The sequence below is a fragment of the Oncorhynchus tshawytscha genome, linkage group LG02 (genome assembly GCF_018296145.1).
Source record: "Oncorhynchus tshawytscha isolate Ot180627B linkage group LG02, Otsh_v2.0, whole genome shotgun sequence".
NCBI lineage: Eukaryota > Metazoa > Chordata > Actinopteri > Salmoniformes > Salmonidae > Oncorhynchus > Oncorhynchus tshawytscha.
In genome coordinates this window covers 32813455-32825856 of record NC_056430.1, presented here as the reverse complement: position 1 = coordinate 32825856, position 12402 = coordinate 32813455, and the positions used below count along the sequence as shown (strand labels likewise).

At 43.6% G+C, this 12402-nt stretch overlaps 1 protein-coding gene across 2 annotated transcripts in view; it reads right to left on the bottom strand.

The window, feature by feature from the left end:
* Nucleotides 1–12402, bottom strand: part of LOC112217612 (zinc finger protein 385A) — a 79789-nt gene that overhangs the window by 30919 nt on the left and 36468 nt on the right. For both annotated transcript variants that reach the window (XM_024378034.2, XM_042296966.1), the window contains exon 2: nt 6498–6661. In XM_024378034.2, the coding sequence (XP_024233802.2) occupies nt 6498–6661 (164 nt within the window). The remainder of the gene's footprint in view (nt 1–6497; nt 6662–12402) is intronic.

Here is a 12402-nt window from a genome sequence, read left to right as displayed (position 1 = left end):
TTGTTCCTGTCTTTGTGTTTGTTACACCAGATAGGGCTGTTTTCAGTTTTCTTGTTTTTGTAGTTTATTCATGTATAGTTTTCTTATTAAAAACAAACATGAATTTCAACCACGCTGCATTTTGGTCCTCCTCTCCTTCGACGGAAGAAACCCGTAACATAGCCTAACTAAAATTCTGATCAGTCCAAAGTCTGCGGTGTGTGTGTAAGTGCGTGTGTGCTGGAGGCGAGTGAAAGCTCGGGAGAGAAGGGGGAGTGTGGCGGGGGTACCTATACCAGACAAGGGGAGACAGACCAGGGCAGACCGTGAACAGATCGCCAGGTGGAATCCAAGCAGCAGCACAGCAGGCAACAGGAGTAGGTGTCACAACCACTTGTTAGAAGCTTTTTTATTTTTCTGGGAGGCAGATTCCTTTTAGAAAATCCCAGCTAGCTAGCTAACGTATCTAACAAGTCTCTGTCCACTGTTTTTTTTTTCACGGGCAAAAGGAAGTTTTTAGCTAGCTATATCTCTTCAGTTTTGGCGAATGCTCCTTTATGATGCCCATACAAAGTTGACCTGTGGCTGTTGTATTTTGGAGATTGTTACGTCAAGGCATTCCGTCTGGAGTATTTCTTCTGATGTGATCAAAGCAACAATATTGTTTCTTATTAAGGTCATTTACAATTGAAGTGTCCTGGCTGCATATCAGTTCAAAATAGAGATGAATCCAGAGGTTACTTTACTGTAATGACCACTGCACAGAGGGAGGGGGCTTCAAAGGCCTCTGCATTTGGGTGGGGGAGGCTGTGAAACTCTCCTACCATTGTTGGGCTCAAGGGCTTTGACACCTCTCACTTCACACCTCCGTACTAATTGAAGTTGCAGCCAGATAAGTTCTGACCTACCAAGCTGGGTAGCCTTAACTTAAAATTTAGTCCTTATAGTAAAAATATATTGTAATGTATTTTTCTTCTTGTCTTTAAAAGTAGCATCAGACTAAACATTACTCACTCAGTTTCAGGTTGAATAGTGTTTTCGGGTTTCTGTTTCTTTTGCTGGTCGTTGGTTTGGTAGTAGGTATTGCTCCAGGTAATTTAGTCTAAAATCAGGTTGTAGGTTTGAAGTTTTGATTTGGAGTGAAGGTTATGTTGGCTACAGTTCCCCTTTTTTGACTACGTTATTGGTGTCCGAGCTGAGCAACCCCTATCTGAATACTTTCCGAATGCACTGTATATACAAGGAGTACCAGTACTGACTCAGTGTGCAGGGGTACGAGGTAGTTGAATTTGATTTTTTTTATAGCTGAGGCAACTGGGGAAAGATTAAGCTTCTTCCTTCTCAGCTACCCATACTTGATTCATTTCCGAATAGGCTTGTCCAACGACCCAAGGTGGAGTTTAAGCACAGACCGTCACAATATCAGGTCCTCATCAGAATGTCACTAGGAAACTTTAGTGGTTCTCTCAATCTCATACAATACTTATCAATGTCTGTGAAGTTTCTATCAAATTCTTGTCTGCTCTGTCTGGTGTACTTTCAGCCTCTGTTTTAGCACCCTCTAGAGGTTATCATGGTAAATATGTTCTGTCATACTCAGTCTCACTAGCTAGGTTTCCATCCAATTGACAACACATTTTTATGCAAATATGGTAAAATCCCAATAAAAACAGTATGCACATGTTCCCACCACAGATGTGTTTCCATAAAATTTACTGGATGCGGATAAAGGCTGTACGTGATGACGTAGTGCAAATCAAATACATTTTGTGGTTTAATCCCCATGTACCGAATAAACAATACAAGTTAAATGGGTTTCCATTGCATTTTCAACTCTACTGATGGGTTTGTCACACAAAATGTGCTTTAATAGCGAATGTGTCCACTCTGGTATTGGCACATGAGCCTCTAGCCAACAGCTCGTAGTCAGACTGCAGTGTGGGTATAGCCTACATGATGAGATTATTATGAAAAACTCTCATAAAAAGAGAAACATTTTTTTAATTTGTCAAACGGCAGCCAAGCATTAGATTTATTAGGATCCCCATTAGCCGATGCCAATGGCGATAGCTAGTCTTACTGGGGTCCGACATGTAACGAAAAAGACATTACAGACAAAATATTTAAATATACATGCATTTAAAACCATTAACGTGTATGTGTGTGTGTGCATCTATCAGTTACACATGCATGTCAGTACATACACAGAACAAGTAGGTCACATGGGGGAGAGGCATTGTGCCGTGAGGTGTTGCTTTAATTGTTTTTTGAAACCAGGTTTGCTGTTCACTTGCTTTTTGCCATATAAGATGGGAGTTCCATGCACTCATGGCTCTGTATAATACTGTACTGTACATTTCCTTGAATTTGTTGTTCTGGACCTGGGGACTGTGAAAAGACCCCTGGTGGCATGTCTGGTGGGGTAGGTGTGTGTGTGTCAGTGTTGTGTGTACGTTGACTATGCAAACAACTTGGAATTTCCAACACATTAATGTTTCGTATAAAAATAAGAAGTGACGCAGTCAGTCTTTCCTCAACCCTTAACCAAGAGAGACTGGCATGTATAGTGTTAATATCAGCCCTCTGATTACAACGAAGAACAAGACGCTCCGCTCTGTTCTCAACCAGCTGCAGTTTAACCAGGTCTTTCTTTGCAGCACTTGACCATATGACTGGACAATAATCAAGATAAGACAAAACTAGAGAGTGGTGGAGTGGTGTCAAAAAAGCAGAGCATCTCTTTATTACTTACAGACCTCTACCCATCTTTACAACCATTCAATCTATGGGGGGGGGGGGTTGCACCAACATGGATTAACTCTTAAACTGGGTTAAATCAAGGTTTATCTATTAATCTTGTTGCACCAAATTTTAAACCTAGTTTTAAATTAATCCTTAAATGAAATCATTCCTCTAATCTAAGTTTAGTTTTCACTTTAAACCTAGATTAATTTTAAGCCTGTTGTTCAATTAATTTAAAAAATATATAAACTTAGATTGGAGATTAATTCTAAACTGTTCCTTGAGGTGGTTTAACTGATCAAATGGCAGCATATCTACTGTGGAGAGACCAAAACGAGGTCCTCAGAGAATAATTAGATACAGGTTGAAGCCTGTTGAGTTTTATGATAATTAACTCATTATTAGTAGGCTATTTACGTGCCCATTTTGTACATCAATTGAATTGAGGCATATGATATGCCCAGCCTTGGTACGAATGATGATGTTATGCAACATGCTGTAACGGGCTGATAACGTTAACATTGTGGTAAAGTAGCATTAACATTAGTTTTAACGTGCATTATAGGCATTGATATTTACCAGTTATTGATGCTTACTAAATATTGGTGGGTCAAGTTGTCTGTTGTCATCATTGGGGTTATGGAGAGGGGAAAATTGCTGGGGAATCATCTTGCATATCTTCTGGGAGATAGGATCAATTCCTTTGGACGGAGGCTCCCCCGGGCTCCGGTCTGAAATAGCCCCCGCCTCTCCTCTGCCACATCCTTTTTGGCTTTTGCTTACTGTAATAAAAAATCCAGCACGCTTTCATCCAATTTGGGTCCCTCTTCTATTTAATCCATGTAGATCTATTGCATTTGTCGCATAAAATGGCCCAGGTCTTTCCCTCTTTTTGACAGTCATGTTGTCTGTCTTTTTAACCTCCAGTACATTACTAAATTCCTCCATCAGCTCCAACAATAGTTTATTTTCATAAATGAAGAATTTTGAACTTCTTTGACATGCTATGATGAGGTGGCTAGTGAACAAATAATACATGTCTATATAACCTTAAGTAATGACAATAATAAATAATAGTGTATGTTAGCTAGCTCGGTTTATAAACTAGCTAGCTACAGTAGCTAATGTTAGCTAACCAATTCGTTTTCTGTCTAGTACTGGCAAGTTACAGATTTTATTTCAAATCCGCCAACCCATGAGAACCTTTCAAGATGGAGTTTCAGTAGTTCTAACATTACATTGTTTATTATATCAAGGAACAGCAACTTTGTGGCCTCATTTGTCAAGTAGGCTAGCTACTTCGTTTCAACTCACGAAATACATCATATCTTGGTGTAACATGTCACTAATCATAGTTTAAAACCGTTAATCATAGATTTACTGATCCAGATTTAAAATGAAGTGGAGCAACACATCTCTGATTAATTTAAAACCTAGATTTACAAACCTAGATTAGCTCTAATCCTAGATTCATTTAAACCATATTGGTGAAACCCACCTTCTATGTTTTGACCATGAGAGTTTACAATCTACGGTAACACCAAGTAATCATCATGTCATCAAAATAATAAGACCCTTGATTTTTATTGGAAAGGAGCATCAAGCTCATCACCTTGCACTTTCACCAGCCTGTGAAGTTCATCATAACTTGCCTTCCCGAATCGTAGTGGGAGGGACCACACAACATGTCATCGCTTGACTCCAACTTTACTTCCATATGATGGTTATTATATCAACATTTGGACATAATAGCGTTTCCACCGCCATTTCTGGCGTAATTCATTTTACAGACACAAAAAGATCCCACCTTGTCTAGCGTATTTGGTTTTGTCGGCATTTGGAAGGTTACCGACAAATTTGCTGTTTCCATTACATTTTTATCGGACGAACTTTACGCGCATAAAATGATTGGATGGAAACCTAGTTTATGGGAGGGTCTGCTGCATGTGTATGTGTGTGTGCGTGAAAGTGTGTGTGTGTGCCCATCTGTGTGTGTGTGCGTGAAAGTGTGTGTGTGTGCCCATCTGTGTGTGTGTGTGCGTGAAAGTGTGTGTGTGTGCCCATCTGTGTGTGTGTGCGTGAAAGTGTGTGTGTGTGTGCCCATCTGTGTGTGTGTGCGTGAAAGTGTGTGTGTGTGCCCATCTGTGTGTGTGTGCGTGAAAGTGTGTGTGTGCCCATCTGTGTGTGTGCCCATCTGTGTGTGTGTGCGTGAAAGTGTGTGTGTGTGCCCATCTGTGTGTGTGTGTGCGTGAAAGTGTGTGTGCCCATCTGTGTGTGTGTGCGTGAAAGTGTGTGTGTGTGCCCATCTGTGTGTGTGTGCGTGAAAGTGTGTGTGCCCATCTGTGTGTGTGCCCATCTGTGTGTGTGTGCGTGAAAGTGTGTATGTGTGCCCATCTGTGTGTGTGCGTGAAAGTGTGTGTGTGTGCCCATCTGTGTGTGTGTGCGTGAAAGTGTGTGTGTGTGCCCATCTGTGTGTGTGTGCGTGAAAGTGTGTGTGTGTGTGCCCATCTGTGTGTGTGCCGTTCTCGTGCGTGTGCACCACTGTTTGTCGCTGACCTTCACTTGAAACCCAATCTGGAAATGAACTGAATGGGGCCTTGTCTAAAAACGCTGACTATGTGGAACACTGGCAGTGACACTTATAAAATTGATTAGACATAACTTATTGTATTGCAGTAAAATGCTTGCCTGGGCATTTTGTGTATATGCAGAGCCTCATGCTGCCACAGGGAGTTGTAATCACTTGTCTGCTGATTGTTGAGGGTCATCCTATAAAACCACACCACTTCATTAGAATACATCACCTGTCTTCATTCATGAGAAGACACCTCTAAATGACAGGCACGTTCATCCCACTGTCCTCTATCCAGGAATATTATGTGAAACCAAAGCCAATTACGATTAATAGTCTGTCAGACAGAGTGCTACAGGTACAAGACTGCACCATAATATTCTGTCAGACAGCCTGCATCAAGACTGCACTAGTGGTATATTTCAAGTTATAGGCTAGTCATTTACCATATCTCTCTGCTGCATTCTGTCCTGTGTTGTTGTGAACATGACCATGTTGTTTTGAATATGACTGTTTTTGTGTATATGCTTTTCAATGGAAACACACACATTGAAACAACCATGCAGCTGGATGTTCTGTGGAATGCTAATCTGTTTGATGTGTTGAGACATTAGGGTTGATGTGTGAAATCTTCCCCTTGGTCTGACTAGTCAGTGACACTCCATAAGATAGATAGCATTGACTATTCACAATGTACTACATAAGGCAGAATATGAAGTTGGCAACACACAGAGAGACAGTGTATAGATGTATTTTTACAGTAAACAGTAGGCTTTCCCCTGCTAAAACAGAGTGTATGACCTCTGAATATACAGTCAGGGTGGAAACTCATTGTGTATGCTTTATTTGCGTGCTCTTGGGAACCCGGCCAAGTGGAGAGGTGACCCTGTGTATGTGTGCCTGCCTGCTGCTGTCCACTCAACCACAGTGCTGAAGTTGTAAAAGAGGGGGATGGGGAGTCTACATGTGTGTGTATGCTGTGTTAGTCTGTGTCTATGAAGTGTTAGTATGAGGTGTGTGTGTGTGTGTGTGTGTGTGTGTGTGTGTGTGTGTGTGTGTGTGTGTGTGTGTGTGTGTGTGTGTGTGTGTGTGTGTGTGTGTGTGTGTGTGTGTGTGTGTGTGTGTGTGTGTGTGCGTGTGCGTGTGGTGTGTGCCTGCGCGTGTGGTGCGTGCCTGCATGTGTGTGTGGAGTCCGTTTACTCACTGTTGAGTAACTGTTGGTGTTGAAGTTGTGGAACAGGCCCATGCTGTGTTGTGGTAGAGCTGTGTCCATGGGGAACTGCAGGTACTGCTTCATGTCCAGCGGGGGCGGGATCACCGTGGGGGTCCTGAGGAAGGCAGGGACCGCCCCCGGACGGTTCATGCTGCCTGGAGAGAGACAGACAGAGGGAGAGAGATGGTTTATTCAGAATATATCTAAACAGTCAGTGGTATTTTTCTACTGTTTGTCAATGTAACAGAATGTACTCCTTCACTTCACGAGACAAAGTGATGTCCATAAATGTTCAGCAGTGTGGTACTGGGGTGATGATCTGTAGTGTAAAAGGCACACACACACACACACACACACACACACACTGTAGTCGATGAATGCTGTTCATCGACTACAGCTCGGCATTCAACACCATAGTACCCTCCAAGCTCGTCATCAAGCTCGTCATCAAGCTCGAGACCCTGGGTCTCAACCCCGCCCTGTGCAACTGGGTACTGGACTTCCTGACGGGCCGCCCCCAGGTGGTGAGGGTAGGCAACAACATCTCCACCCCGCTGATCCTCAACACTGGGGCCCCACAAGGGTGCGTTCTGAGCCCTCTCCTGTACTCCCTGTTCACCCACGACTGCGTGGCCACGCATGCCTCCAACTCAATCATCAAGTTTGCGGACGACACAACAGTGGTAGGCTTGATTACCAACAACGACGAGACGGCCTACAGGGAGGAGGTGAGGGCCCTCGGAGTGTGGTGTCAGGAAAATAACCTCACACTCAACGTCAACAAAACTAAGGAGATGATTGTGGACTTCAGGAAACGGCAGAGGGAACACCCCCCTATCCACATCGATGGAACAGTAGTGGAGAGGGTAGTAAGTTTTAAGTTCATCGGCATACACATCACAGACAAACTGAATTGGTCCACTCACACAGACAGCATTGTGAAGAAGGCGCAGCAGCGCCTCTTCAACCTCAGGAGGCTGAAGAAATTCGGCTTGTCACCAAAAGCACTCACAAACTTCTACAGATGCACAATCGAGAGCATCCTGGCGGGCTGTATCACCGCCTGGTACGGCAACTGCTCCGCCCACAACCGTAAGGCTCTCCAGAGGGTAGTGAGGTCTGCACAACGCATCACCGGGGGCAAACTACCTGCCCTCCAGGACACCTACACCACCGGATGTTACAGGAAGGCCATAAAGATCATCAAGGACAACAACCACCCGAGCCACTGCCTGTTCACCGCGCTATCATCCAGAAGGCATGAGCACTTCCGGCGCCGACAGAGATGGCCGCCTCGCTTCGCGTTCCTAGGAAACTATGCAGTTTTTTGTTTTTTTACATGTTATTTCTTACATTAGTACCCCAGGTCATCTTAGGTTTCATTACATACAGTCGAGAAGAACTACTGAATATAAGATCAGCGTCAACTCACCATCAGTACGACCAAGAATATGTTTTTCGCGACGCGGATCCTGTGTTCTGGCTTACAAACAGGACAACGGAGTGGATTCCATGCAGCGACCCAAAAAAACGACTCCGAAAAAGAGGGAAACGAGGCGGTCTTCTGGTCAGACTCCAGAGACGGGCACACCGTGCACCACTCCCTAGCATTCTTCTTGCCAATGTCCAGTCTCTTGACAACAAGGTTGATGAAATCCGAGCAAGGGTAGCATTCCAGAGGGACATCAGAGACTGTAACGTTCTTTGCTTCACGGAAAAAATGGCTCACTGGAGAGACGCTATCCGAGGCGGTGCAGCCAGCGGGTTTCTCCACGCATCGCGCCGACAGAAACAAACATCTTTCTGGTAAGAAGAGGTGCGGGGGCGTATGCCTTATGACTAACGTGACATGGTGTGATGAAAGAAACATACAGGAACTCAAATCCTTCTGTTCACCTGATTTAGAATTCCTCACAATCAAATGTAGACCGCATTATCTACCAAGAGAATTCTCTTCGATTATAATCACAGCCGTATATATCCCCCCCCAAGCAGACACATCGATGGCTCTGAACGAACTTTATTTAACTCTCTGCAAACTGGAAACGATTTATCCGGAGGCTGCATTCATTGTAGCTGGGGATTTTAACAAGGCTAATCTGAAAACAAGACTCCCTAAATTTTATCAGCATATCGATTGCGCAACCAGGGGTGGAAAGACCTTGGATCATTGTTACTCTAACTTCCGCGACGCATATAAGGCCCTGCCCCGCCCCCCTTTCGGAAAAGCTGACCACGACTCCATTTTGTTGATCCCTGCCTACAGACAGAAACTAAAACAAGAGGCTCCCACGCTGAGGTCTGTCCAACGCTGGTCCGACCAAGCTGACTCCACACTCCAAGACTGCTTCCATCACGTGGACTGGGACATGTTTCGTATTGCGTCAGATAACAATATTGACGAATACGCTGATTTGGTGTGCGGAACTAGAAGCACAAGCATTTCGCTACACTCGCATTAACATCTGCTAACCATGTGTATGTGACAAATAAAATTTGATTTGATTTGATTTGAAGGCGAGGTCAGTACAGGTACATCAAAGCTGGGACCGAGAGACTGAAAAACAGCTTCTATCTCAAGGCCATCAGACTGTTAAACAGCCACCACTAACATTGAGTGGCTGCTGCCAACACACTGACTCAACTCCAGCCACTTTAATAATGGGAATTGATGGGAAATGATGTAAAATATATCACTAGCCACTTTAAACAATGCTACCTAATATAATGTTTACATACCCTACATTATTCATCTCATATGTATACGTATATACTGTACTCTATATCATCTACTGCATCCTTATGTAATACATGTATCACTAGCCACTTTAACTATGCCACTTTGTTTACATTCTCATATGTATATACTGTACTCGATACCATCTACTGTATCTTGCCTAAGCTGCTCTGTATCATCACTCATTCATATATCTTTATGTACATATTCTTTATCCCCTTGCACTGTGTATAAGACAGTAGTTTTTTGGGGGGAATTGTTAGTTAGATTACTTGTTGGATTATTACTGCATTGTCGGAACTAGAAGCACAAGCATTTCGCTACGCTCGCATTAACATCTGCTAACCATGTGTATGTGACAAATAAAATTTGATTTGATTTGACACACACACACACACACACACACACACACACACACACACACACACACACACACACACACACACAAAGACAGACACCTATAGAAGGACTCACTCAGTACTCTGCTCAATCCCCCCTCTCCTCAATCACTAACTAACAGTATCTCAGAGACTAGATTGAGAGTGAAAGAGGGAGAATGAGAAAGAAAGAGAGAGAGAGAGATGGGGGGGTAAAGACTAGCTCTACACTTGACATCCACCTCTCCTCTAATCAGCCATTCCCTCTGAGCCCAGCTCCTCTGAGAGACAGAATAAACACAGACATCCACTCTGCATCATCCCTTTCCTCTCCTCTCCCCTTCTCTTCTCCTGTGCTCTCTCTCCCTCAAACCTTCTCTCTATCCATACCTCCCTCCCCCTGTGTTCTCTCCCTCAAACCTTCTCTCTATCCATCCCTCCCTCCCCCTGCGTTCTCTCTGGCGGTTAAGCAGTGGTGAAAGCTTGCACTTGAGTCTACTGTGACGGGGGAGGCTAAGCTCACAGCTGGAGCGCTGCAGATATCAACCTAGCTCCCCCGTATTCCTCTCTCACTCTCTCTCTCTCTCTCTCTCCCTCCCTCACTCTGTGCACCGCTTCCTTTCCCCATTTCAAACTCTCTTTTTTCTGCCTCTGTGCTCTGTAACCCTCTACCCTCCCTTACTCCATGACTCTCCTGCTGGCATTCCTATTCCCTCCCTCCCTCTTCATTCCTCTCCTCCTCTCCTCCTCTCCACCATTATCCCTCTTTTTAGTGTACAATCAGAATTTGTTTAGTTTTTTTAGGATCATCTTTCATTGTTGCCTTTTATTGCGGGTGCCATTGTGACTGTAGCTACTAAAAATGTGCTACAATTGGAAAACTGCTTACAAATCCGAAACGCTATGAGCAGGAGCTATTTTAGTTGTGAGAGAGGAAGATCCTTTGAATAGGAGAGACTTGAAGAGGATCTTCAATGAGCCATCAGTATTAGAGTTTCTCTAGCTCTCTCTCTCTCTCTCTCCCTCCCTCTCTCTCTCTCTCTCTCTCTCCCTCTCTCTCTCCCTCTCTCTCTCCCTCTCTCTCTCTCTCTCTCCCTCTTACTCTCTCTCTCTCTCTCCTCTCTCTCTCTCTCTCTCCCTCTTACTCTCTCTCTCTCTCTCTCTCTCCCTCCCTCCCTCTCTCTCTCTCTCTCCCTCTCTCTCTCCCTCTCTCTCTCCCTCTCTCTCTCTCTCTCTCTCTCTCCCCAGAAGCTAAAAGGCTGTCACAGCTTAAGCTCAGCTGCAACCGGTCTGTGTGGCTGCTGGTCCTGACATGCCTCCAAGTCTCTGTAGTGAGGGAGGGAAACAGAGAGAGACAGATCTCCTGGAAAAGTAAGAAATAGAAAATATGATGGAAAGGGGGAGAGAGAGAGAAGGATGGGGGGGTCGGCAGCTCACATGATGGTCATCATTTCAGAACCATCTGTAACTACACACCTACCATAAACACCACCATTCTCACAGGGGGAAGTGGGAGAATGAGAGAAAAGAGGACTGAAGGAGATTATGATGCGGTGTAGGGATTAATTACATAATCAAAGAAGTGGATGAAATGACTTAATGATACTAGAACCCTCTGTTTCGCTTCTCTTATCTCAACTCACTATTCACTTCTCGTGCTTCTGTACTGTTCTGCCTCAGTGTGCATTGGCAAACCATCATTTCAGGTTACATGGTATTAATATCTATAGGTCAAACCATGTGCTACCATATCATGAACATACATTTACTCAACAGGCTCATTACATATACATGTAACACATTACACACTACACACACATAAAAACATATTACACCCATACAGTACTAGTGCATGAACACATAGACATATAGACATAAACAGCAAATTGGCCAGTGTTAACTAGTGTTGATTTTTTTAATGGTTTCGGCAGTCTCCAAACCCTGACAGTAATTGTGAATGCAGGTTGCGGGTGAATAAAAATTCCAATTATTGGACTCTGGCTAGATTCTAATAGGAATTACACATCACTTTGTAAGCCAGTATAATGTGACTTGCAGGCCTGATGTGGCCTGTAAACCAGGAGGTGCCTAACACCATTGGGTTAGGGTAAAACTTGGCCATCAAAGTAAAGCCTTATGATATATGTAAAGTATTGTCATAAACAGTTTAATTTTAATAATAACATTCACCTACAGCAGGAACACTTGGTGAAGTCCACAGGACTGAAACGAATTCAACAGCCATGTCTCTGTCAATAACAAATACAGTCATGGGTGGTAACTGCAAATCACTCGAAAAGGCAACGCACACTGGGAAATTATATTTGATTCGTTAGTGGGTGCGTGGCGTTCAAATATTTATTTTTGGCCACCTGTGACTGGAAGTGTTGTACCAGTTTAAGGGGTCTATGGTTATGTTAATTACAATTTGAGCATGTCGGCTGCCAATTCTGAAGTCTTTGTAAATGCTTACATAAGAGCATGTGGCAATAAAGACTTGTAAATATTGTTGTATTGTCTTTAACTCAACACTGAGTGGCCTTGTCAAGAGATACCTCTTGGTGTAATGGTTAGAAATACAATATAAGATGTTATTGCGTAACAATGAACGTGTTAATTCCCTAACACTGATAAAGTATAACAACGTCAGCACTAAGCACAGTGTTCATTTAACACTCAAACGTGTGGACCCATATAGACACTGGCCCAGTGTTAAATTTAACACTGACGGTGTTGATTTAACACGTGATCATTTGCTGGGCATGATATCCTGCATCTACCT